Genomic DNA, 27,007 nt, shown 5'->3' with positions numbered 1-27,007 from the left:
CCCCCATTCTGTCCCCCTCTCTCTTTCCCACTCTATCTCTGTCGCCCCTCTCTTTGTCCCCCTGTTCTCTGTCTGTCCACTCTCTCTCCCCCTCTCTCTATCCCCCTCTTTCTGTCCTCCTCTGACTGTCCCCCTCTCTCTGCTCCCCCCTCTCTATCCCCCTCTATGTCCTCTTCTCTTTGTCCCCCTCTCTCTGCCCCTCTCAATCTGTCCCACCTCTCTCTGTCTCCCTCTCTCTGTCCCCAACTCTTTGTCCCCCCTCTCTGTCCCCCTCTCACTTTCCCCCTCTAACTGTCCCCCTGCTCTCTGTCTCACTCTCTCTGTCTCCCCTCTCTTTGGCCCCCTCTGTCTGCCCCTCCCTCTGTTCTCTTCTCTCTCTCCCTTCTCTCTCTGTCCCCCACTCCCTGCCCCCCCCTCTATTCCCCTCTCTCTGTGTCCCCTCTCTGTCCACCTCTCTCTCTGTGCCCTCTCTCTGTGTCCCTCTCTCTCTGTCGCCCTCTCTCTGTCCCTTCTCTCCGTCGCCCCTCTCTCTTCTCCCTTTCTCTGTCCCCCTCTCTCTGTCCCCCCACTCTCTGTCCCCCCTCTCTGTCCCCCTATCTCTGCCCCCCTCTTTTTGTTCCCCTCTCTTTGTCCCCCTCCCTCTCTTGCCCTCTACTTCCCCCTCTCTCTCTCTCTCCCCCTCTTTCTGTCCCCCGGCTCTCTGTGCCCCCTGTCAATCTCCTCTCTGTGTCCTCCTCTCTCTGTCCCCCTCTCTCTGTCCCCGACTTTCTGTCCCCCTCGGTCTCTCTCCCTCTCTCTGTCCCCCTCTCTCTGTGTCACTCTCTCTGTACCCCACTCTCTCTGTCCCCTCTCTCTCTCTCTCTGCCCCAATCTGTCCCCCTCTCTCTCTGTCCCCTCTCTCTCTCTCTCTGCCCCTCTCTCTCTGTGTCCCGCTCTCTCTGTCCCCCCTTTCTGTTCCCCTCTCTGTCACCCATCTCTCTCCCCCTCGCTCTCTGTCCCCCCTCTATCTGTGCCCCCTCTCAGTGCACCCCTCTCTCTGCCCCCCCATCTCTGGTCCTCCCTCGGCCCGCACTTTCCATCCCCCCACTCTCTGAACCCTTCTCTCTCTCCCCTCTCTGTTTCCCTCTCTCACTGTCCTCCCGCTCTCTGTCCCCCTCTCTTTATCCCTCTCTCTGTGTACCCCCTCTATTTCCCCCTCTCTCTGTCCCCTTTCTGTCTATGTGCCCCCCTCTCCATCCCCGTCTCTCTGTCTCCCCCCTCTGTTCTTCCTCTCTCACTCTGACCCATCTTTCATTATGTCCTCCCTTATTTCTCTGTCTGTCTCCCTCCCTCACCTTATCTCTCTCTTGCCTCTCTCTCTCTCTGTCTCTCCCTGCTCCTTTACTCTCTCTTCACTTTCTCTCACTCTCGATCCCCCTACCGCGGTCTATCTCTCTCCACCTTCCTCCGTTTCTCTCTGACTTAATCTCTCTCCCTACTGTCCCACCCACACTCCCTTTCTGACACACTGCCTCCCTGCTCCTTCCCTCTCCCTCTGACCCAGAGACTGGGGGTTGGTGGTGAGGCCGCGTGTTGGCAGGGGGGTGGGTTGGGGTGAGATGATTGAGAGATGTCGGGAGTGAGACGAGGGGAAAATAGGGTAGAGATGGAATTGCGGGAGGGAGACAGAGACGGCAGGAGCAAGAGAGAATGAGGGTGTGGGAGAGAGAGAAGAGTGGAGGCAGGTGGAGAAACTAGGGTTGGGTGTATGAGAGAGAGAGAGAGGGGAGGGTGAGGGAGAAAGAATAGTGGAGGCAGGTGGAGAAACCGGGTTGGGAGGGTGTCTAAGAAGGGACGAGATAGGGAGAAAGGGAGAGGTGGTGAGAAAGAAACAGTGTGCAGAAAGGGAGAGGCGGATAGAAGTGATGAGAAAGAGTCGGGGAGAGGAAATGGGGGAATCCAGGTTGGAGTGGGGGCTGACAGAGTGAGTTAAACCCTGCTCCTGAGCTCAGCACGCGGACTAGGACTTTTGTCTCTCTCCAGCTCAGCTTCTCCAACACAAAGACACACAACAACATCGGTCACTCTGCTGCTCGACACGCTTTCATGAACATTTTTATTGTTTACAAATGGAAGTGATGGATACAGTCAGTGGGATGGTGCCTTTTCTCAATGTCCCCTGAGTTGTGAGAAACATTGAAATGTTTCCCTGTAACCCCGCTGTGGGGTAAGGATGGACAAACCAGCGCTACCCTCAGTCTGTTACCATAGCGACAGGCTGCTCAATCGCTGAAACACTGAACTGAAATGAGAAAATCCCGGATAGATTGATTAATGAGGGAATTTGATGGATGGATGGATTTGGGTGAAGGGATATTTCAGCACATTCTTCAGCTGCTGCCTGAACTTAGTCTGGGTCACGGCATAAATCGCGGTGTTTGTGCAGCAACTGAGGAGCTGCAGCATGAAGCCCAATTCCTGCACAAACCAAGGGAGAAACACAGATTTATACCCAATATCCCACATCCGTCTCCATATAGAAAAGAGCATGAACGTTGACCATAACAGGATGAAATTGGCCGAGATCACAAACAGTAAAATTATGAATTTTTTTCTGTTTCTCATTTCTTTGTCAGACTGGGCGTCCCCATTGATGTGAGCGTGGAGTCTCTTGCGGGCTCTGCTGGTCACTAAAATGTGTCTGACGGTGAGAACATTGAGCAGCAGAATCAGGAGAAATGGGACCCCCGGGGTTAGAATGTTGTGGAGGAACTCGATTGTGGCCCAGACACTGGAGAATGCAACAGCGAGTGTTACATCACAAAACCAGGGGCGGTTCCCCAGCCGATACTGAGGCCTGAGAATAAAATACCAGAAAATGTTCTTTAAACAGCTCAGCACAGTCACTGCTCCCAGAACGACAGCCGCCGTTTTCTCATTGCAATATTTACTTTTCAGCTTCTGATAACAAATGGCCACAAACCGATCAAAGGTGAAAGTGACGATGAACCAGACAGAGCAGTCAGTGGCTGCATACAGCAGAACGCCGTGGATATTACATACGGGGACGGAATTCTTCAGGAAATAAAACTGTTCATCATAAACAATGGGAATGTGTCTCAGGATCAGGTCGAAGATAACGACCAGGAGATCCGACGCTGCCATGGCCCCCAGGTAACGTCTGACACATGGAGACAATCCACAATCTTTATAAAGCAGGACGTAGATGGTCACGACGTTAACTGTGAGTGTTAAAGAACAAAATTAATAAAATTTAGACGAGACCATCAAAGCTGGAATCGAGACAATTTATTCTACGATCATGCAAGAAAGGTCTCCAATTGCAGAAAGCAATTGAAATGGGCAAAAATTCAAATTACGACACCAGTTATAGTTTTGAATTGCCTGAGGTCATCTCTCCCGACTCCTATATTCCCCAATGTTTCTAGTAAGTTTTGTCTCTGCCCATCTATGCTACACGCCCATTGCCCCCTTTTTTCCAAGTTGGCAATTTTCCCTGTTGTAAATGCTGACACAAGGCTAAACTAGTATTTTGATGTCCCTTTTCACTAGTCCATTATCCACAGAGACATCAAGCTCTGTTCTAATATTTTGTATCAATTCTGCTGGTACATTCCATCCTCGGACATTTCATTAACTTTTATCGTTTTGTACAGACGAAGCATTTCGGTTATCTCAGCTTTTTTGCTGAAAACATAATTTTTAACAAGAACTTATTGAACTTATTTAAAATCGTCAGTAATTACACACTGAAGTTAGTTTTTAATTATCCATGATTATAGATTTTTTCCCTAAATGCCTACAGAGTTGATACCTGCAAAAACAACACTTCTCCCGATTTCTAACAGTGAGGAACGAAAACAAACCCATTATCCGTCAGCCTGGAGGCAAAAGGACCCGTTTGATTGGGGACCCAGTGAGATTTCCAAATGTATTCAGCGATTTATTAAAATAATTGGAGCTGTAATTACAAATGGGAAGGTCTGAATTACTGACAAAAATGTGACAAAAACCACAATAAACCCTCCCTCCCCAAACACACAGAGACACATCCATTAGGACAGATGGTTTCTGGAACATTCCCACACATTCGATCACTCGAGAGCAGACCCAGGTCACTCCTTTCCAGTTCCTAATACGGAGGGTGGAAACTTTCCTGTCCTGAAGGATTCTCTCCCAGTTTCCTGAAGACAGACGGAGTTTAGGAATTTCTGTCTTTTGGTCTAAATTGTGGTCGATCCTGTGTCGTGAAGAAATGTAAACCTAGGGAAAACGTATTAATCCCTTTAACTGCCTGAGGGGCCTTCGGAACAGTGTCTCCTTCTCCCTGGAACGGGATCTCTTCCCTCGGGATCTTTTCGTTTGTTCAATTCACTGACATCCAGCCGTTCACAAACAATGTCAGGGACAGAACTTTCCAGGGAATTTCAGTTATAGAATGTCGGGGAAAGAACGTTCCAGGGAATGTAAGTTATAGAATGTCGTGGACAGAACTTTCCGGGGAATTTCAGTTATAGAATGACGGGGACAGAACGTTCCGGGGAACTCCTTGACCTGTCCATCACCTTCCCCCCACTCATCCACCCCGCCAACATGATGTACTGTGTACAACCTGCATACCTGTCAAGCACGGGGAGCTGCACAGATCACATCATTGAATTATCTATAAACCTCAACCAGATAGTCAGACCAGCACAGTGACCTGTGCAGTGATAACTGTGAATTAATCTGTTACCCAGGAGCAGTTACCCTCCCAGCATATAGGACTGCGTACCCGTCCCCAGTGCATTGATCTGTAAACCAGGAGCAGTTACCCTCCCAGCATGTAGGGCTGTGTACCGCACCGCAGTGCATTTCTCAGGAACACTGTGTTAGATCACTGCCCAGCGTGGGGATAATTACAGCCCTCACTGGAAGAAACAGGATACACACCTCCCACCCATTTATGGCTCCATATCTCCATTGTGCCATGAGAAGGGAGTACTGTGGGTGTGAACATGACTGCCAGAGTGAGAGGGCGATGGAATCAGTTTAAGTATCACCACATGGGAGGGGTTTGGTGTACAGACCGAGAGGGGGAGGCTGAGAGACAGTGTCATGGAAGGATGTGTTCTCAGGTTGCAGACTGCTGAAATGTAGACACTTCGATAGCATCCTGTAACATGAGCCATTTTTCCCAGGAAAGATGGGAAAGACGGATATTGATGTAAGGTCAGATGGTGGAGAGTTTTGCATGAGAATTTGTTCTATAGCTTTGTAAATGGAAATCCTTCATGGCTGCAGGTACACACCATCACCCGAGTACCCCTGGATATTCAGTGACCCCGATACTGGTGCCATCTTTAAAAGGCCAATAGCACAGGGTTGCACTTTCTTAGTTCGGAGCTGCCCTGCACAGTTTACCCCGAGCAATGCAGATAAGGGGCAATTACACCACGGTTTGTCGTCAGGGGCACGGAGGTCCTGGTGAATAAGCTAGTAGAGAGGGGGGCCATTCACTTTCCACAGTGGGCAACACCACCAGAGCCACCGAGCATTGTCTGAGCGCACCACCTAACTCAGTGCAGTATCTGCAGTCTGAAGAAATGTCCAGCAATAAAGGACAAGCATCAATAACCTTCTCTGCTCTGTCAGCATAAGGCTCACCATATTCACTCTGCTCCCACACACTCACTGTATATCTGTTATAGTACCGAACCCTGAACAAGGCTCATGCTCCACCACTCTCACTGCCGCATGCATCACCTTCTCTTTCACTCTCTCTCGCTCTGTCACCCCGCCCACTTTATCCCCCACATCAATAACACTGCATGAATACAACACTGCCGACAGACTCCCTCTGAAAACCTCACCATTTGCCATTATCCCCACCTACACCAGCACTAACAGCAGGGACACCCATTCCCTCCCACCCTCCCTCCCTCCCTTGCTCTCATTCCAGGAGAAACAGCCTGGAAAAGGACAGAAAGTGCCTAGCCAGGTGGTGGAGTGCCCGATATCCATTCCCTCATCCCCTCCCTCCCCCCGCCATGTGGAGAGGACCCTAGTACGAGCTGGGGAGGACTGGAACACTCGTGTGGGAGATTCTGAATCATCCACGTTCCACCTACCGAGTAAGGAGCGAGGTTCAGTGAAAGGCAATTCTCACTATAAACCCACTGTCAGCTCCGTTTCCCCCCAGCAACTTAGAATCTGTGACGTTAATGCCATCTCCCTTTTGTGTTGAGCTGGTACAAATGGAATCCCCACGGTCTCGGTGGGCAGGAAGGTGGGCTCACAACATATCGTCACCTTCACTTCCCAGGAAGGGAGCACCGAGACTTCCTCCTACACCTCCCCCTGTAAACAGCTCAGATACTGAAACTAATCTGTGATAGTTACAGCTCTCCACACTTGTCCTGATATCTTCAATAATCTGTGATAATACACCCAACGCTCTCTGCCCCTGCACCCCGTTTATAATGGTGCTGCCTGGTTTGCTTGGTCTTTCAATGCCCTTCCTACCAAAGTGCATCACCTCACTCTGCTCTGCATTAATCCCCATCTGCCCATAAACCACACCAATGTGTGATTGTCCTGTTAGAGTTCCACACTGTCCACCATAGACTTTACAGTTCTTCCAGGTTTGGTGCCATGTACAAACATTGAGATGATCATAGTGTCACAGTCCCCATGAAACGACTGAAATCCTGCCACACACACACGAGTGTGAACAAGTGAAATACTGATATATTCCCACGGACAGAATCGAATAATGACATGCTGACAACAGACAAGCAAAAATCCTGACACCCACCAGACACAGTGAATGAAATATTGACAAACCATGGAGCAAGAGAAATCCGGATAGTCTCTGCTTATCTGTATTGACATCACGGCATTAATGTGATGAAGTTGAAAGTGTGCACTGTAGCTTTAAGAGAGAGGGAAAGCTGTTCTGAACTGAGAGCTTCCAATCACCCGTATATTTGAGAGGATGGCAGATCCAGAGTGTCAAGCACAACTGAAAATATGTCACATTTGGCTGTGAAATAGATCCCTGAGTTGGTTGCTCTTTGGACAACATTTCGAATTTTACCAATCTTTTTAAATTATACCGCAGGATACTAAAGCCCAATCAAGTTTGAATTTAAAGGTTTTCAAAACTCGAAACAATGAGATAATCCAATGTTGTGGATATTAAAAGTGCAGGCATTTTGAAAATTGCAGACAGAACAAATGCCAACAACACAGATTCAAGAGATTAGGAAACACTCTCCATCAAAGATACCTTTTCATATGGAACATATTCGCAGTAAACAGTACGAAAATGGCCCAGGAAGATGTACCGCCGCAAGAAGGCACAAAACCAATAGCTGTTGTGTGGTTTTGAAATTACATTTATGTCATTTTAATAAGTGTCTTATTGAAAGCGTATATCGTTATAGAGTTGGAGTGGGGTAATAAGCATTTAAGAGAAAGGGGGTCTTAGAGTTGTGAATAGTTGATATAAAATGTTCACTTTCAGAGTTAAATAATAAATTGATGTTTTTTTATTTAAACAGTGGAATTTGGGAGTTCTCTGTCCCTCAGAGTTTTACACTTTTCGAGGCGAATTGAGCTATTCTTGTTGTTTAGATTAAATTTCCAGATGAGCTTCAAGCGGTGTCCTCACTATTGCTGTGTGTGTAATCTGTGTGTCTCTGTGTGGGGCAGGTCTGGCAGTCGTGATGTGTAAAGTGATCCAATGTCACCCTCTGCTGCCCACCCCAACCCACTGCACAGGCATTGGCAGACGGTGAAAACCAACAAGGATTCATTCAGGCAGGGAGAGGGGGAGGGAGAGGGCAGCTGCTCACAGCACTATCCAAACTGATTTTTTTTTATCCATGGACTGATCTAAATGTCCTTTAACCGTTGTAACTGTCCCTGCTTTCACCACTTCCTCTGGAACTTCATTCCACGCACAAGCCAGCTTCTGTGTAAAATAGTTACATCTCATGACTTTTGTAAATCTTTTTTCCTCGCACCTTAAAATATCCCTCAGTTTTGAATCCCCAACTCTCGGGAAAAGACATCAGCACTTCAGCTTATCTGTACCCTCATTATATTATAAACCTCTGAAAAGTTACCCCTCAATCGCATACTCTCCAGTGAAAAAGTCCCAGCCTACGCAGCCTCTCCTTATAACTCACTCCATCCATTCCCAACAACATCCAGGTTAATTTCATCTGATCCCTCTCCAGTTTAATAATATCAAGGTCACTAATATCAAAGTGAATAGTCAAGATATTTTCTAAGGGTAGGGGAGACCAATACTAGAGGACATAGGTTTAAGGTGAGAGGGGAAAAATTTAAAAGTGACCTAAGGGGCAGCTTTTTGGCCCAGCAGGCGGTGCACCAATGGAATGAGCGGGGAGGCTGACCAGACTGGACACATTATTCCAGAAGGGGCCTCACCAATGTCCTGTACAACCTCAATATGACGTCCAAATTCCGATACTCAAAGGTCTGACCAATGAAGACAAGTGTGTTAAACACCTTCTTAACCACACTATCTGTATGAGATGCAAATATTAATAAATTATACCTGACGGTCTATGTCTCTGTTTTACAACACTGCCAAAGACCCTACTGTTAATTGTAGATATCACACTCTTGTTGGATTTACCAAATCCAATGCCTCGCAGTAATCCAAACTAAACTCCATCTGCCACCCCTCAGCCCAATGTGTGATATTACTGCCACCTCCCCCTCCCCCTTCAATTTGCAAATGTCCATCCCTCTCCAAGAAACCTGCACTTTCCTTGATTTTCACAAAGACCCTGAGCTTGTTTGCCTTGTGCGTTTAGGGGAGGAGGAACAGATTGCAGACACAGTCAGTGGGGAGGAGAGGCTGGAAAGTAATCACATGCCTGGTTTCATTTCATGGTTTTAGGAAGAGGGCAGTCGCACGTTAGAGGTGGGTAAGAGTGACAGGTGTTTTGGGACCAGAAATTAAGCTCTTCCATTGTCTCTGGTGTTCAGTAATAAATATCCATTTGAGACACTTCATTGGGCAGAGTGAGTCTGCATGATTTCTTTCCCTAATATTTCAGACTACAGATAATAGCAATTAAAGATGTTCATAGTTAATTTCGATAGCATAGCACGTACACTCAATATGCTACAGTTGAGACAAATATCTTGCGATTGTTTAACAATACAAAATGTTTTGTGTAATTCAGTAATGGTGACCTGATTATAATAAATCCACACCCAGCTGAAAGCGGGCCCTTAACAAATGACCCAAAATCTGGGTATGGTAGTTGGAGTCGGTAGTGTCCCTGACTCTGAGCCAGAGCTCTGGATTTGATACCAATTCCTGAACTTGTGTGGTAGTGTTTCTAGCTCTGGACTAGAAGGCCTGGATTCAAGTCCAGCCTGATGCAGAGATGTGTCTCAGCATGTCAGAACAGGCTGATGAACAAACACACAGGAGAAAAATGTTACAGCTTTAAGGGTATTGCTGAGTGATGCTAGTGTCCCTACCTCCGGGCACAAAGGTCGAGGTGTAAATCCCACAGAAGTGTCTCATGATACTTTTGAACAAACTGATTAAAACGGATTTAGAATTGTGACTTGATGGAGAAGGAAGAGGTGTCAGTATTGTACTTCAGAATGTAGGCCCAGGATGACTGAAAGTACAGCCATTCGTGTTGATTGGAATCACATTTCGCAGCAGGAACGGTTTATACAATCAGAATGGTCATGGAGAAGGTGAGTAGTCAGGGTTTTTCACCAGTTTAGGGGGTGTCCAAAAGTAGAGGGCATTGGTTGAAAGTGAGAGAGGAAGGGTTTTGATGAGGCCTAAAGGGCAGCATTTCATACAGAGGGTGGTGTGCGTATGGAATGAGCTGCCAGAGGGAGTGGTGGAGGCTGGTACAACCACAGCATGTAAAAGGCATCTGGATGCTGACAGATCTGCCGAGCTTTACCAGCAATTTCTGTGTTTCGTTAAAAAAAATGCATTCATTTTCACACAGTCATTCTGAATAAATTAAACATTTCATTTTTAATGGCGCAGGGCCATGTAAGTATATTTCAAATCGACCGAGACCATTTGCTGCTAAGGGAATGGCTCTGTATATGACAGCAGCAATGATGCACCTACATGGATCAGGGAATGTGACGGAAACATAGTTTGGACAAAGTACAAGGAGACCTCCTGTGGTCCAGTTTGGGAGAGGATGACATTACTGTGTGATTCAGCTCAGAGAGAGAGAAAATGTAATCTGCCTGAGAAGAAATGGCCTATTGCACTCTCTCTCTCCTTCATTGTTCCTCATCACAGCAATGTCTGCGAAGTAAAAATAACTCTGCAGTCATCGTTACCATTTTTATTTTTATAGAATCCCTGCAGTGTTGACACAGGCCCTTCGGCCAAACAAGTCCATATCAACCTTCCCAACCCATTCCCCTATATTTACCCCTGACTAATGCACCTAGCCTAGAAATCCCTGAACACTACAGACAATTTAGCATGACCAATCCACCAAACCCACACAGTTTCAGCTGTGGTAGGAAACTGGATCACCCATTAGAAGCTCACACAGACAAGTGGAGCATGTGCAAACCCCACACAGTCACCCAAGGCTGGAATTGAACCCAAGTCCCTGGTGCTGTGAGACAGCAGTGCTAACCACCATACTACTCTTTGGCTGATCCCTGACCAGAATTCACTGGAATCTTCTCAATGCCTAAAAAAATAGGAATTCAGCCAAATCCAGCTGTCCCATTGCTGGCAGCTGTGTAAGGACAATATCTTCACAAGCAGAATAAAGTTTTGGACAATCTCGCAATTTTTCCTTTTGTCATGAGTTCCAATACTATCTGGACAAAGTTCTTTTAAGTTAAAATTGCAGAGAATGTGTGTGTGTGTGTGTGTGTGTGTGTGTGTGTGTGTGTGTGTGTGTGTGTGTGTGTGTGTGTGTGTGTGTGTGTGTGTGTGTGTGTGTGTGTGTGTGTGTGTGTGTGTTCAGAAAGGGAAATATTGATTATATATTTGCAACACCCAAACAGATAGCCATTCATCTTTCCATCATAGTTTGACAAAAATTGCTCTGGATTATAAACGTATTGTTTTAGCAGATTAACGAAACTAGCCTGACTTGATCCTAAAACTGACCCTGACCCTATCTGAGACTGTTATCATCGGCCATCTCAAATCTGGTTACATTTATCATTTGTTCTGTCTAAAGGAGGGGTGGGACTAAAAATTCAAACAGAGATCCAAGAAGCTTGGTAACTATTGACCGGTGAGCCTGGTGTCAGTGGTGGGTAAGTTGTTGGAGGGGATTCCGAGGCATAGCATTTACATATATTTGGGAACGCAAGGGCTGATCGGGGTAGACAACGTGTCTTTCTGCATGGGAAATAATGTCTCATTAATTTGGTTAAGTTTTTTGAAGAGGTAACAAAGCAGATTGATGAAGGCAGTTTGGTAGACATTGTCTATATGGGCTTCAGCAAGGTGTTCATTTAAAGATCAAAGAACAAAGAAAATTTACAGCCTAGGAACAGGCCCTTCGCCCTCCAAGCCTGTGCCGATCCAAATGTACTGCATAAACCTGTCGCCCAATTCCTAAGCATTTGTATCCCTCTGCTCCCCACCTACTCATGCATCTTTCCAGACGCATCTTAAATGAAGCTGCCGTTGAGGACTCTACCAACTCTGCTAGCAACACGTTCCAAAAACCCACCACCCTCTGTGTGATGTACTTACCGCGTGTTTCCCCCTTAAACATTCCACCTCTCACTTCAAAAGCACGACCTCTCGTTATTGAATCCTTCACCCTGGGAAAAAGCTTGTCTGTATCCACCTTGTCTATACCCTTCATGATTTTGAAAGCCTCAGTCAGGTCCCACCTCAATTTCCTTTTTTCTATTGAAACTAAACCTTACCTACTCAGCCTCTCTTCATAGCTAATATTTCATTCTGATTGGTAGACAGATGAGGAAGCTTCAGTCACGTGGGATACAGAGGTAGGTCGTCACAATTGGCTTGAAGGAAGAGGGATAGTTTTCAGACTGGAGGCTTGTGAGCAGCAGTGTGCTGCAAGAATCAGTACTGAGTTCACTGCATTTCATCATTTATATAAAGGATTTAGATGTGAATATCAGGGCCGTAGTGAGTAAGTTTACACATTACATCTAAAAGGTGGTGCAGTAGATTATCTCAGAGTACAGCGAGACCACAATTAAATGGGACAAAGGGGCAAGGAGTGACAGATAAAGTTTAATTTAGATAATATGAGGCTTTGCATTTTGGGAAAGCAAATCAGGACAGAAGTTATACACTTAATGGTAAGGTCCGGTGGAATGTTGTGGAACAAAGGGACCTAGGGCTGCAGGTACATTGTTCCTTGAAGGTGGAGTCACAGGTAGACAGAGTGGTGCAGAACACATTTGGCACATTTGCCTTAATCAGTCAGAGCACTGAGCATAGGAGCTGTGGTGGCATTTTGCATCAGTACAGGATGTTGGTGAGGAGGGATATTGGCCAAATGCTGGCAAATGTGACTGGATCAGATTTGATATCTGATCAGAGTGAACAGATTGGACAACGGGTCAGTTTCCGTTCTGCATGACTCTCTGATTCTATAAGAGGGATGATGAAAAATTCTGAAACGACCTTTCAAGGCAGATTTCTCTTCACTGGAAGTTTATCGTGCCTCTATGCTGACATTGATTGAAAGCTGTGTTAGATAAATATTTGACATGCATAATGTGATGCAGACAGGAAAGTGGGACTGATACCCAACCTGATCAGCCACAATCTTAGTGCCTGGTGGAGAAGGCTTAAAGTGTCTAATGACCCACTCCTGCTCCACAGTCCCATGTTCCTGTGTTCCATTCAGCCCCTCAAACCTGCGAGGCAGGAGCAGTTGGAGGCCACTTACTCCTGTAATCTATTGCACAGAAACAGAGGAGTCCATTCGGCCCTTCAATACTGTCCCACACACTTTGATGTGAATTGCGAAATGTAATTGGGAAACCCAGTCTGGGTATGAAAGATGCCCCTCACCTTTCTTTACAGAGGTTACCCTCTCTGCAACTTGTGCTTCATTTGTTGGTCATGTTATAGACCCAGAATGACTGAGAATACAGCCCACACCTCACCCAGCGATGGCTCACAAAATCCTCTGGTCTCACTAACTGCAATATTCAAGAACAGAACATCCATGAAAATAACACCCACTAACTTTCCAATAACAGAATGTGAGAACATCAGAAACAGGGGCAGGTTGTTCACTCCCCAAACCTGCCTTGCCCTTCACTAACATCATAGCTGACCTGCTCTCGGTCCGAAATCCTCTTAAATGCCCACTTCCTCATAGCCCTCACCTCTCTGACAAGTCAATGTCCATCTACCTCCTTTTCAAATACTTTCAGTCGTCCAGCTCCCGAACACTCTTGAGAAGAGAAATCTTGACATTCAATAGCACCTGTTTGAAGAAAACACTTGCTGCTCCTATATCATGGCTTATTGATATGAACAAAAGAGGTTGACACAAGGGTTCAGGTATAAATGACTGGCCCCGATATCAAGGCAGTGATTGACTTTTGTTGACATCAAGGAGCTTAACAAAACTGGACTTAATGGTAATCAGAGTAAACTCTCCAGTGTTTGGAGTCAAACATGGCACAAAGGAAGATGTTCATCATCTCAGTCCTGGGTCAGTTCTATGGGACATCCTCAGGACAGCTTCATCTTCACAAATACCTTCAGTTGCTTCATCAATGTTTCCCCGCACCCACCCCACCCCCACTCCCACCTTCTCCACCATAAGATCAGAAGTGGGGATGGTCACTGAAGATTCCACAATGTTCAGAATTATTTCACGGCCCCGTCAGCTCCTGAACTGCCCTGTGTCCATGAGTAGCAAGACCCAGAATCCATTAAGCCATGTTCTGTTAAAGTGTCCGTAACATTCATGCAACAGCACTGCCTGACACTGCACGTTGCCACAGTAAAACAAGAGTTCATTCTGCACCTAACACTGGTTTCACAGGAATATGAGGAAACCATTCAGCACATTGACACTATTGGAGAAGAGCAAAGGCAGCCCATTCAGTGCCTCCAGCCTATTACTCAGGAAGAGAAGGAGTCTAGTGTGTTGGGAACACCAGAGCCCCTCGAAAATATTTGAAGACAGTAGCCTAGACTCTAATATTTTCTCACAAACTTTGAACTCTAATGTTTTCTTATTTCAAAGGAAATGTAAAGTGTCTGTTCCAGATGCAATGTGACTGGTCAAACTACACGTTGGCAAGCAAAACATCATTTATTTCAACACGAAAGATGAAATAAAACCAAAGAAAGAGGAGTTTAGAATAACATAATTCTATAGGACAACTTAACAGAATAATAGGTCTAGGAACGATTACTAATGAACTAGTCCAACATAGGAAATTCCCATAAACACAGCCCTTGGCAAAAAGGAAAAATCAGGAATTGAAAACAGCATCAAGAGAAAATTCATAGAGAGTAGCAGCGAGGAGACATTCCCTGAAGCTTCCAACTCTGTGGAAACCCCTATCGTTTTTGATGTTTCTGAGAAACAAAAACCCAATGATCATACTCTGTGAGAGCTGGCCACACCCATTCAGGCTGCATTAAAATAAACACAAGGCCTCCCTCGCTGTTTACTCAAGTGGACTTTACTAGCCAGCTTGGTAACAATCCTTCAATCTCTCTCTGAAAAGAAATCAGGACAAAAAAAAACTCTTAAAGCTGCAGCATCATCACACTTGTCAGCATGTTGTGCTGTCGAACAGGAACCATGGGTAACCCAGTCCGGAACTTGGCCTTGTCCAATCGAACGAGGAAGAAGCCAGTCAGTCCCTTGAGACACTTACACAGGAACAGTAGGAGGCCATTCCCACCTTAATGCACTTACACGGGGGCAGAACGAGGTAATTGATGCTGATTCCTGATGAATGTCTTATGCCCGAAACGTCGATTCTCCTGCTTCTCGGATGCTGCCTGATCTGCTGTGCTTTTCCAGCAATCGTCTCTCTACTCTGATCTGCAGCATCGGCAGTCCTCACGGTCTCCTAATCGATGCCCGAACATCATGAACAAGTGTAGCAGAGGCTGCACAGACAGACTGTTCCACGTTGTTCCTTGTGGCTCCGTTGCTTATGATACACACGTGGTACTTTAACGTGGTTTTCTAGTGGTGAGTAGGGAAGCCATATGTCTTGTGTGAAGTCGCACGAAGGCATCTTCCATCTCCGAGAAGACAGTCTGTAGGGCGGAAGCTGGTGGGAATGGCTACCTGTTTCAGATGGAAGGTATTGTGGCGGATGTTGGGGATTGTGAGCAACCTGACGTTAGTACGGGCTCACAAGCCGACTGCACAACAACATGGGGAGAGTTAGTAAAGGCATATAAACTATTAGGAAAGCCACGTTAGACTGATTAATGGACTCTCTAACTTCAAATAATGCTGATCTTGCTCATGTTGATCTTGTCTCGTGCACGTCCTGTCCAGTGTAACCTGTATGCCTTACTCTGTCCTTGTCTATTTCCACCCGAAGATCTTCTGGCCATGCTTACTATGATCTTCCTCCACTGCTCATAAATAAAGTGCTTCCCTGCAATAAATCAAACCAATCAATCCTGGGTAAAGTATGGAATTTCTCTCCCTGTCAATGTTTCTTCTCGTTTTTCAGCATCGCCATTTCTTCGTCTCTCAGAGCTCTACAGAATAAACACTCCGCTTCTTCACTCTACCCTCATGTTCCCATCATCCGTGTCTATGGTAAAGAGATCATTCCTTACAAAGGAGATCAAATCTGTGGACAGTGCCCCAAATGCTCTCTCAGCAAGGCTCGACAACAGCAGGAATATGGCTTTACTTATGTAATCGAATCATCTTACAATGAAACACAGCATACCATTGTCTGCAACCATTACTTACACAGGATTTGATTCGGAGCAGTCGGCATAGACTTGTGAGTGAAAGATCATGCTTTCCAAGTTTGTTAGAGTTCTTTGATGAAGTGACCAAGAAGGATGACGCGGGCATAGTGGTCGACGTAGTCTCTGTGAATTTCAGTAAGGCTTTTGATAAGGTGCCTCATGGCAGGCTGCACTGGAAGGTTACATCACATGGAATGCTGGCAGAACTGGCCAATTGGATAGAAAGTTGGCTTGTTGGTAGGAAGCACTGTGTTTCGTGGAAGGATGCTTGTCAGACTGGAGGCTGGTCCATTGCTGTTTGGTATCTATGATTTGATTGAAAATGTACAAAGCATGATTACTAAGTTTGCAGATGACGCTAAAATATGTGGTAGCGTGATCAGTGAGGAAGATTATCAGAAATTGCAGCAGGCCCTTAATCAGGTGAGGAAGTGGGCCGAGAAATGGCAAATGGAATTTAATATAGTTGTGGGAGGTCTTGGTTTTTGGAAACACAAATCAAGGTATGAGTTTCACGGTGTATGGGCGGTCCTTAAGGGGTGCAGTGGACAGAGAGACCTTGGCATTCAGGTACATGGTTCTCTGAGAGTGGAGTCACAGGTAGACAGGGCAGTGATGAAGGCGTTTGGCACACTGGCCTTCTTCAGGCAGGATATTGAGTATAGAAGTTGGGAATTTATGTTGCAGTAACACAGGACTTTGGTAAGGCCGCACTTGGAGTATTGTGTTCAGTTTTTGTCACCTTGGTATAGGGGGATGTTATAAAGAGTGCAGAATAACTTTATAAGGACGTTGCCAGGACCCAATGGCCTGAGTTATAACGAGAGTTTGGACAAGCGAGGTCCTTTATTTAGAGTGTAGGAGATTGAAGGGAGACCTTATAGAGCTGCATAAGATCACGAGGGATATGGATAGGGTGAATCGTCTCACTCATTTTCCAAGGTTTAGAGAATCGAGGATTAGATAGGATCAGTTTAAGTTTAGAGGGGAAGGAATAAAAGGGAACCTGAGGGACCACTTCTTTACACAGAGGCTGGTACGTGGATGAGTTGCCAGCAGATGTGGTTGAAGGGTGTACATTAACAACATTTGAAAAGCATTTGGATAACTATGTGGATCGGAAAGGACTCTAAGGATATGGGCCAACTGCAGGGAAATGGGGTTAGCGGGAATGGACGTTTACAAATTAGAGTCGAACCCTCTGCTAATTGAAACCTAACACCCAGAGAAGCTCGCGTCACCTTTTAATCTGCTAATATATGAGTGACACAGATCTCCTACATTCCACTATTTAAACAAAAAATAACAAGTTGGTTTCTTAACTTTAATAGTGAACACTAAACATCGAATATTCACAAATACAAGTTTCTCTTTTCTTAACTACTTACTATCTGACCCGAAAATGTGTTGCTGGAAAAGCGCAGCAGGTCAGGCAGCATCCAAGGAGCAGGAGAATAGACGTTTCGGCCATGAACCCTTCTTCAGGAAATTACTTACGATCTGACTCCAATTCTGTAAAAATATGCTTTCCCAACAACCCACATATTAAACATAACACTCTCAAGACCACACAGACTATATCATCCCCGCTGAGTTCTCTCTTCCAGCTGCTGATATCCAGTGGTCATGTTTTTTAACTGCAAGTAGGTTTGACATGAACATGTAACTTTGACAGAGAATGTTTGAAATGGCCAGTTAACACTCCTGTTCTACAGCAGTTACTCTGCTGTTGGATGGCAGTGGCTCTCCCTTTAGTGTTCAAATTTTGGGTTTATAGACTCCCCATAATACAATATTTCTCATAAATTGATTGCTTTCCAAGTGTGCAAACAATAATATTCACATTCCGTTGGCTTCTGGTATCTTGAGCGTCATTCAAACTCTTTGGTTGCATTTGAATTGCTGTCAAAACAGCAACCAAAACCCAGGTATCCATTTCCCAGCTAATGGTGACATGTGGAACAGGCTGACCTTTGGCTGGCATCTGTGGGTGTACTTTCTATTCAGCAAAACCTGTTCTTTCTTAAAGTGACCAGACATGCTTTCGGCTTCATAACACCTCTCTGCTTCAGAAAATAAAATGAACCATCAGAATGAAAAGATGGCATCATTTGTTTTCCTCAAATTCTTAATCCCATTACTATGAAATACAAACGTATTAATCTGTTATACCATTCATATTAATTCTGCACACCCATATAACACTGGAATAAGTCAAATCCTATCTGAACGTTTTCCTTTTAATCTGCGATAACACATCTGCTACCACATTTTAGGACCAACAGCATGTACATTTTGTAAGTTTAAAGTCGGTAACATAAGACTCCAATGAAATAGTCTCATATTCTGGTCTTTAAATATTCCCAAAATGCGAGAGGAGTGTTGTTCTTGTCCACAACCATCTTTGACAATTCGTTTTTCATATAAACATGAAAATATTGTTAGGCCAGTACGAAACTCTTTCAAGAATGGAGATTTTTTATTTATTTTCTGGTGGATATTGAGTTTTTTCGACAAGTAGCCAAATAGCCATTCAATTCCATCATCATCTTTCTGTATCAATACATCTCCAACCCCTCTATCCAGAGCATCAAACCCAATTTTCAATTGGTTTCAAAATATTTGGCGTAGCGAAAACTGGTGCGGTGATTAATGCTGCTTTAAAATTCTCAAATACCTCCTGGCATTATTCTGTACACCACAATTATGTGTTCTTCTTTAATAAATCCAGCAGTGGTGCCAATACACTGTTGAAGATTGGAATAAACTTCTGATAGAATCCACTCAGTTCCAAAATCCGAAGCACCTCTTACTTCGAGGATGATCGTGGAAATTCCTCAAAGCCCTTCGTCTTTGTGTACCATGGGGTCAACCTTCCATGGCCAATGTAATGTCCCAAGGACGTCACCTCAGCCTTCGCGAATTCTGATTTCTTTAAGTTTATTACCAAGTTTTCTTCTTGTAATCGTTCAACATGCTCTGCCAACTGTAACATGTGAGCTTTCAATCACTTGCTAAAGATCACTAGGTCATACAGATAAGCTTCACAATTTGTTCATCTGGCCACAACTTTTCCTGAGTGCTAAATGTGGATGGTGCATTATTCATTCGCATGACATACTCGTTTACGATTTTGTCATATCCGGTATCTTTACAGATCGTTAACTGACTCAATATTTTGCTATAATTTGAAAGAGGCCACTAAACCTGGCTTTGAATGGATTTCCTACCATTGGTGGCAATACTAATACGTCATCCCCACGGGAAATTGTCAAAGTTTCAGTGATGTTTTCGGCCACTTGCTTCACTCTAGGCTGTTCCCTCTTCAGGTGCTGATTAGCTAACTCACCTATTCGGAAAATCTCTCCCTAACCTCACATATATAATCCAACTCTGAGATCGCCGACTTCAGTCTTGTCAGTTTATATTTAATTAACTTCAAAGGACCTCTCACTTCATGTCCGAATATTAAATCAAAGGAAGGAAACTGAGTCGATTTATTTGGGGCATCTCCGATGGCAAACAATTTAATGGGACACCTTTTTCCCAATCATTCGGGTAATCCTGACAATACGCTGTTAACATGGCCTTCAGCTTCTGATGATAACTTTCCAAGGCTCACTGGGATTCACTTCATTTGAAGTGCTGTTTACCAAAGCTATCCATGACTTCCTTAAACAACTGAGCGGTAAAATGAGGCCCTTGGTCTGACTCAATCCACTGCTTAGCCCACAGCATATAAAGAAAGCTACCAACCCCTCCACCTCTTTTCATGCCTTAACTCTGTAATGGAGTTTCCTCTGGCACTCTGGTAGATACGTCCATTATGGTCAGAAAATATTGGTTTCCACTTTAACTTTAGAAAGTGGAGCTCCACAATTAATCATAACCCATGTGAAAGGTTGTTCAAATGCAGGAATTGGCTACAAAGGTGCTGGTTTTATTATTGCCTGTGACGTACCTACCATTTGGCATGTTTGACATGTATAACAAAAAATAACCATGTCATTATGCATTCCAGGCCACTAGAAATGCTTCTGTACCTTAGACCGAGTCTTCCATACATCTAGGTGACTGCCTACAGTTTGTTCATGTGCTACGCATAACACTATATGTTACCGGTAACACAATCTGGTGCACCTCAGCCCATTTCCCTTCTGCACTAACCTGTCATGGTATCCATTTTAATTTTAGAATTCTATCTTTAAGTGAATAACGTTCGACAATATATTTAAATTCCTTTTCTTTCTGTGTGTGTGTGTGTGTATGTGTGTGTATGTGTGTGTGTGTGTGTGTGTGTGTGTGTGTGTGTGTGTGTGTGTATGTGTGTGTATGTGTGTGTGTGTGTGTGTGTGTGTGTGTGTGTGTGTGTGTCTGTTCTAAATCCATTACATTTTGGGACTAACAAACTCTGCCTGACCCTCTGCCTGTTCAGGTTTTTCCTGCACTGTTACATCACAGGGTGTCAGTTAACTCAACACCAACTCCTTTGTCTCTTTCTTTCGTTTTTCCTTCCTACTGTAAGTTATGACAGTGAGAACTTGTTACTACACTGTCTGGAAAATTCCTGGGTATTTTTTGCTTTTAACTCCCCAGTTCTTTAGTCTTCCTTTGCCTTCTCTACCACAAGGGGTGCCTTTCCCATCTTGGATCCCAACTACAAGAACAAACTGTACTCCTGGAACTGACACTCTCACTGTGACTTCCCCAATCTTGATTTGGCATTCCAACCTGATGTTGCACAAGGGAATGCTTAATTTCAGTCTCCCTTCCACAGCCTATCACGCTCTTGAATAACATGTCAGAAAGAGTGAAATATTTCCATCTCTTCCTATTAGAGGCTGAAAGAAAGTGAGGACTGCAGATGCTGGAGATCCGAGTTGAAAAGTGTGGGGCTGAAAAAACACAGCAGGTCAGGCAGCATCCGAGAGGTAGGACAGTTGACGTTTCAGGCATAAATCTTTCATCAGGAAAGTGGGGGTAAGGGAGGGGCAAGGGGGCTGGGGAATAAATAGGAGGGTGGGGCTGGAGCTGGATGGACGGGAGCTTGGAAGGCGATAAGTAGATGCAGGTGGGGTGTGATGGTGATAGGTCGGAGAGGAGGGTGAAGTGGATAGGTGGTCGGATGGCTAGACCCCTCAAACTATACTGCATCAACATCAACTTCACCAATTTCCAAATCTCCCCTCCCCAAACCTCATCACAAATGCAACCATTCAACGTAGCACTGCCCTCTTGAACTGTCTTAATTGTCCATATTCCTTCCCACCTATCCACTGCACCCTCCCCTCCGACATATCACTCTCACTCCCATCTACATCTTCCTCTTGCCCTCCCAGTGACCCTCCCACCAGCCCAGCTCCTACCCTCCTATTTATATTTCAGCTCCCTTCCCCCCCCCCCCCCCCCTCCTCCCCACGGCCACATTCCTGATGATGGATTTATACCTGATATTTCGACTGTCCTGCTCTTAGGATGCTGCCTGATCTGTTTTGCTTTTCTGACACCTCACTTCTCAACTAGGAGAGACTGAGCAGATCCCATATCACACAAAATTATAATTTATTGACCCCCCACCTTCTGAGTAAACTTTATCCACAGAGGCGAATACTTTATAGAGACCAGGCACTGATTCTATACCTAGGCTGTGCACTCTCTTGCAGCTCCTTGGAGACTTGAGGTCTTCTTTACCATGTTCACTAATGCCGATGGCTTAACCTCTTTTACCACATCTTTTCCCAAAGTGTTTTCCTTCAATGCCCAGCACTGTGTTCCAGCTTATTGCAGTGAAAACACCTTTTCCCAGTGCCCTTCTCAAACCATCGGCTCTGTAATTCTATTTTTTCCACTCCCTTATATTGAGAACACATGAGGCCTCTCACCACTTTTCAACCCGCTTGAGCTTAATTTTCACCTGTGGTAAAGTATTGCCAGTGTGCGTTCCTCTCTGCCTGCAGTGTAGGATCTCCCCTTCTCCCAATTTCTATCCCTCACAGGAAGAAAACCCTCCAAGAAGCTAAATTTCGTCTCATGCACCAATGCATATTTACCTGCCATTTCTGCCACGCTTCTCACTTCTTGAACTTTCTGTTCATTCACATGATTATTTTACTATCTCTGGAAGTGAGTCTTTAAACTCTTCCAGCAGAATAATCTCCCTTGGAGCCTCACAGGTATTATCCATTTTTATGGCGCACGCCCATCTATCAAAATGACTGTGCTTAATTCTTTCAAACTCAAAATAAGCCTCACCTGGTTCTCTCTCTATTTTTTTGACCCTCTGTCTATATTCTTCTAGTACCAACGCATAACCACTCAACATAGTTAGATTTCCATTTGCATAATCATCTGACTGGCTGCACGTACATCACTAACTGTGCCCACCAGCTTAGTCTGTGCTCGCATTACCCAGAAGTTCACTGGATACGCCATCTACTGAGCCATTTTTTCAAACAAAATGAAAGACGTTTTGCTATTTTTTTCTCACCGAAATCTGGCAAATTATTTACACAGTTGTATACATTCCTACGTACTCCCTTCATCTCCATCCTGTCAATTTAACTTTCTTCTTTAATTCCAAACTTCTGAATTTCAAATTCACTCTCTCTCTCTTTCTTTATCCTCTCTTTCTCTATCTTCTATCTCTGTTTCCGTCCCTTTCTTTATCTTCTAACTTCAGTTGCCATATTTGCAATTTAAGTTTTTTTCTAACTCTACTGCACTTGTCTATTTCTCTGATACACCAAACTGTTTGACCAACTCCAGTATAATTTCAACTTTCCTTTTGTCCCTGGTTAAACCCCATTCCAACGTATTTGCTAATTCTAAAAAAAATGTCCTTCATCTGTCTTTCTAAACTTGCTTGGCAAATTTGGGAATCTCTTTTGTAATGTTAAAAACCATTTCTCACACTTGTAATTTAACCAACCACAAGTAAACAAAATTTAACGAATTTTCCCACCGGTTTTATTTGAAGATCTCGGTCACTAATTGCCACGTGTTGGAATCTCCTGGGAACGTTTGTACTCCAAATCTGTTCAAGTCTGTCCAAATCCCATACGGCAAGACCCCAAACTGTTATGTAATCAATGTCGAACCCCTCTGATAATTAAAACCACCCGCCCAGAAAAGCTCACCTCACATCGTAATCTGTTAAAGCATGCTTGACAGAGAACTCCCAAATTCCACTAATAAATAAAAAATAACAATTAATATGCATGCAAATTAGCTCTCTGAGCTTGAAGGTGTGTTTTCAGACGTTTTGTCACTATGACTAGTTGACATCATCAGTGAGAGTATCTGCCGAAGCGCTGGTGGTATGTCTGCCTCTCCATTTATAGGTCTTCGCTTCTTAAGGTGTGTGATGTCATTTCCGGTTCGTTTTTTTTTATAAGAGAAGGTAGCTAGTATCTAAATTGATGTGTTTATTGACGGACTTCTGGTTATAATGCCAGAATTCCTGTAAGAATGTCCTTGCATGTCTTAGTATGCGTGCGCCTTAAATTGCTCAATAATTGACCTTCCACACCATAGTTGAAACATTATTGCTGGAACAGCACAGCAGGTCAGGCAGCATCCAGGGAACAGGAGATTCGACGTTTCGGGCACAGGCCCTTCTTCAGGAATGAGCAGAGAGTGTTCAGCAGGAGAAGATAAAAGGTAGGGAGGAGGGACTTGGAGGAGGGGCGTTGGAAATGTGATAGGTGGAAAGAGGTCAAGGTGAGGGTGATAGGTCGGAGTAGGATGGAGGCGGAGAGGTCAAGAAGAAGACTGCAGGTCAGGAAGGCGGTGCCGGGCTGGAGGGATTCGGCTGAGACAAGGTGGGGGGAGGGGGGATGAAGAAACTGGTGAAGTCCAAGTTCATCCCCTGTGGTTGGAGGGTTCCCAGTCGGAAGATAAGACGCTCCTCCTCCGACCGTCGCGTTGTTGTGGTTTGGCGGTGGATGAGTCCAATGACCTGCATATCCTCGGTGGAGTGGGAGGGGGAGTTGAAATGCTGTGCTACAGGGTGGTTGGGTTGGTTCGTCCGGGTGGCCCAGAGGTGCTCTCTGAATCGCTCCGCAAGTAGGCGGCCTGTCTCCCCAAGATAGAGGAGGCCACACCGGCTGCAGCGGATGCAGTAGATGATGTGGGTGGAGGTGCAGGTGAATCTGTGGCGGATATGGAAGTTTCCTTTGGGGCCTTGGAGAGAAGTGAGGGGGGAGGTGTGGGCGCAAGTGTTGCACCTCCTGCGGTTGCAAGGGAAGGTGCCGGGAGTGGAGGTTGGGTCGGTGGGGGGTGTGGATCTGACAAGGGAGTCGCGGAGGGAGTGGTCTCTACGGCAAGCTGATAGGGGAGGGGAGGGAAATATATCCTTGGTGCTGGGGTCTGTTTGGAGGTGGCGGAAGTGACGGCGGATGATGCGCTGTACATGGAGATTGGTGGGGTGGTAGGTGAGGACCAGTGGGGTTCTGTCCTGGTGGCGGTTGGAGGGGCGGGGCTCAAGGGCGGAGGAGCGGGAAGTGGAGGAGATGCAGTGGAGGGCACCGTCGACCACGTCGGGGGGGAAATTGCGGTCCTTGAAGAAGGAGGCCATCTGTGTTGTACGTATTTTGAACTGGTCCTCCTGGGAGCAGATGCGGCGGAGACGAAGGAATTGGGAGAATGGGATGGCGTTTTTACAGGGGGCAGGATGGGAGGAGGTGTAGTCCAGGTAGCTGTGGGAGTCGGTTGGTTTGTAGTAGATGTCCGTGTGGATTCGGTCGCCTGAGATAGAAACAGAAAGGTCTAGGAAGGGGAGGGAGGAGTCCGAGACTGTCCAGGTGAATTTGAGGTCGGGGTGGAAGGTGTTAGTGTAGTGGATGAACTGTTCAACCTCCTCGTGGGAGCACGAGGTAGCGCCGATAGAGTCATCAATGTAGCGAAGGAAAAGATGGGGGCTGGGGCCAGTGTAGTTTGCGGAAGATGGATTGTTCCACATACCCTACGAAGAGGCAGGCATAGCTGGGGCCCATGCGGGTGCCCATGGCTACTCCTTTTGTTTGGAGAAAGTGGGAGGATTGGAAAGAAAAGTTGTTCAGGGTGAGGAGCCTGAGATAGAAACAGAAAGGTCTAGGAAGGGGAGGGAGGAGTCCGAGACTGTCCAGGTGAATTTGAGGTCGGGGTGAAAGGTGTTAGTGTAGTGGATGAACTGTTCAACCTCCTCGTGGGAGCACGAGGTAGCGCCGATACAGTCATCAATGTACACCATACACTCACAGAAGCATAGACTCTGTGCCAACAGAAATATAGCATGATCTACTTTAGTCCCACATTCTTACAGCAGGCCCACAGCCTGGATTGTTACGACAGTTGTGAGGTTACCCCTGATAATTCCCCTCTCAGAAAGTACATCCCAGATCCTAACACCCTCGAGGTCAAAAGAAACCTTTAAGTCCTGTCTGAATATCAAACCTTTCACTTTAATAGTGTGCTTGTTTGTTCTTGAGCCTCTGACTAAAAGCAACAGCTGCTGTCTATCCACCCTATCCATGTTCCTCATAATCTTATTATTCTGAATAATGTCCACCTCAACTTTCTCTTCTCCAAATTAAACAATCCGAGCTTATCCAGCCTCCCCATAGCTGATATGCTCCATCCCAGAGAATATCCTGGTGAATCTCATCTGCACACCCTCAAGTACAATCACATCCTTCCTGTAATGTTTCTCCCAGAACTACACACAGTACTCCATTTTGGCTGGACCAAAGCCCTGTATAGCTCTTATAATCTACGCCCTGATTAGGAAACGCTACACCCAAGGTCCAATTCTTAACTCGTCCATTACCCATCCAGTCCCATTCAAGGATGTTTGGAGAAGCATCCTCTGAGCTTCCTAGTGTGCTGCCATTCATTGAGTCCTCCCCGTCTGGTTTCTTCTCGCAAAGTGCATCACCTCATATTTATCAGGCATACATTCCATCTGCCACTAACCTGCCCGTCTGACCAATCCATTTGTATCTTCCTGTAACGTAAGGCCTTCCTCCTCACTGCCAATCATCTGGCCAATCTTTATGTCAAACATACTTATTTATCACAACTCCCACACTCTCCACCCATCCCCTTCCAGATTCACATTTACACAATTTATGAATACCACAAACAACAAGGAATACAGCACTGATCCCTGTGGTACACCAGGGGACACTGGTCTCCAGTCACACAAACAGCCTTCCCCCACCACCCTCTGTCTCCTGCCACTAAGAAAAGTTTCGTTGTAACTTGTTAAGTAATCCTTCATATTGTGAGATTTTACTTTATTTTTCTGTTTCCCAGGTGGATATTTTTCAAAGGCCTTGCTACAAAACTAAACAATCGAACTAATTCAATAAAATCCATTAGATGTGACTTCTCTCTGATAAAGTCATGGTGATTATCTTTGACCAAACCATGCCACTCTTATTGGCGTTCAATTTTCTCCTTCTGCATTTCCTCTAGTAGTTCTCCCTAACAGTGATCTAATACTCGCTCATCTATAGTATCCTGGTCTATCTCTTCCACCCTTACTGTGAAGTGGAATCGCATTAGCTGTTCTCCAGTCCGTTGGCACCTCCCCTATGGTCAGATTCTAATTATGTTTTTCAGTCAGGGTGTTTCCTCCCTTGACCCGAACAGCCTCCTGTGATTCAACTCATCCAGACCGGGTGTTTGGTCCAATTTTATACGAGACAAAACCTCAAGTCCCTGCTTGTATTTTACATCAATCTGTTCAAGAGCTTCCCAGTCCATCTTCTTGAATTCTGTCCCTGCCTCCTCCTTCTCAAAAGTAAAACAATTGTGAAGGTCTCATGTAACAATCCATCAATGTTCTCCAGCTTGACACACAGATTGTCCCCTTTGGTTTCCATTGAACACTAACTGTTTGCTTATTATACTGTTCTACTTGTCCGTGTAGAATATTGTGGGATTCTTCCTGATCTCGCCTACTTGTACTTCTCCATGTCCCTCTGTTATTCAGTCCCCTCGATGTTTCTAAGGTTCACTGCAATCACCTCTCATGTTTTCAAACTCGAGATCACGGGCTGAGTTTCCCCGTCAGAC

General features: G+C 45.3%; 1 protein-coding gene across 1 annotated transcript in view; it reads right to left on the bottom strand.

Annotated features, from left to right (window-relative positions):
* Window positions 1–2,310: 2,310 nt before the first annotated feature.
* Window positions 2,311–27,007, bottom strand: part of LOC148148409 (putative G protein-coupled receptor 139) — a 77,836-nt gene continuing 53,139 nt past the window's right edge. Inside the window, exon 3 of the mRNA XM_087993268.1 lies at window positions 2,311–3,221. Coding sequence (XP_087849394.1) covers window positions 2,311–3,221 — 911 coding nt within the window. The remainder of the gene's footprint in view (window positions 3,222–27,007) is intronic.

This window comes from Chiloscyllium plagiosum, unplaced genomic scaffold (assembly GCF_037043375.1).
Source record: "Chiloscyllium plagiosum isolate Xiang-an unplaced genomic scaffold, Cpla_swu_hap1 HiC_scaffold_13, whole genome shotgun sequence".
In the NCBI taxonomy this organism is placed as follows: Eukaryota; Metazoa; Chordata; class Chondrichthyes; order Orectolobiformes; family Hemiscylliidae; genus Chiloscyllium; species Chiloscyllium plagiosum.
Note: the sequence above shows the minus strand (reverse complement) of the source record. Positions and strands in the feature narration are given on the sequence as shown.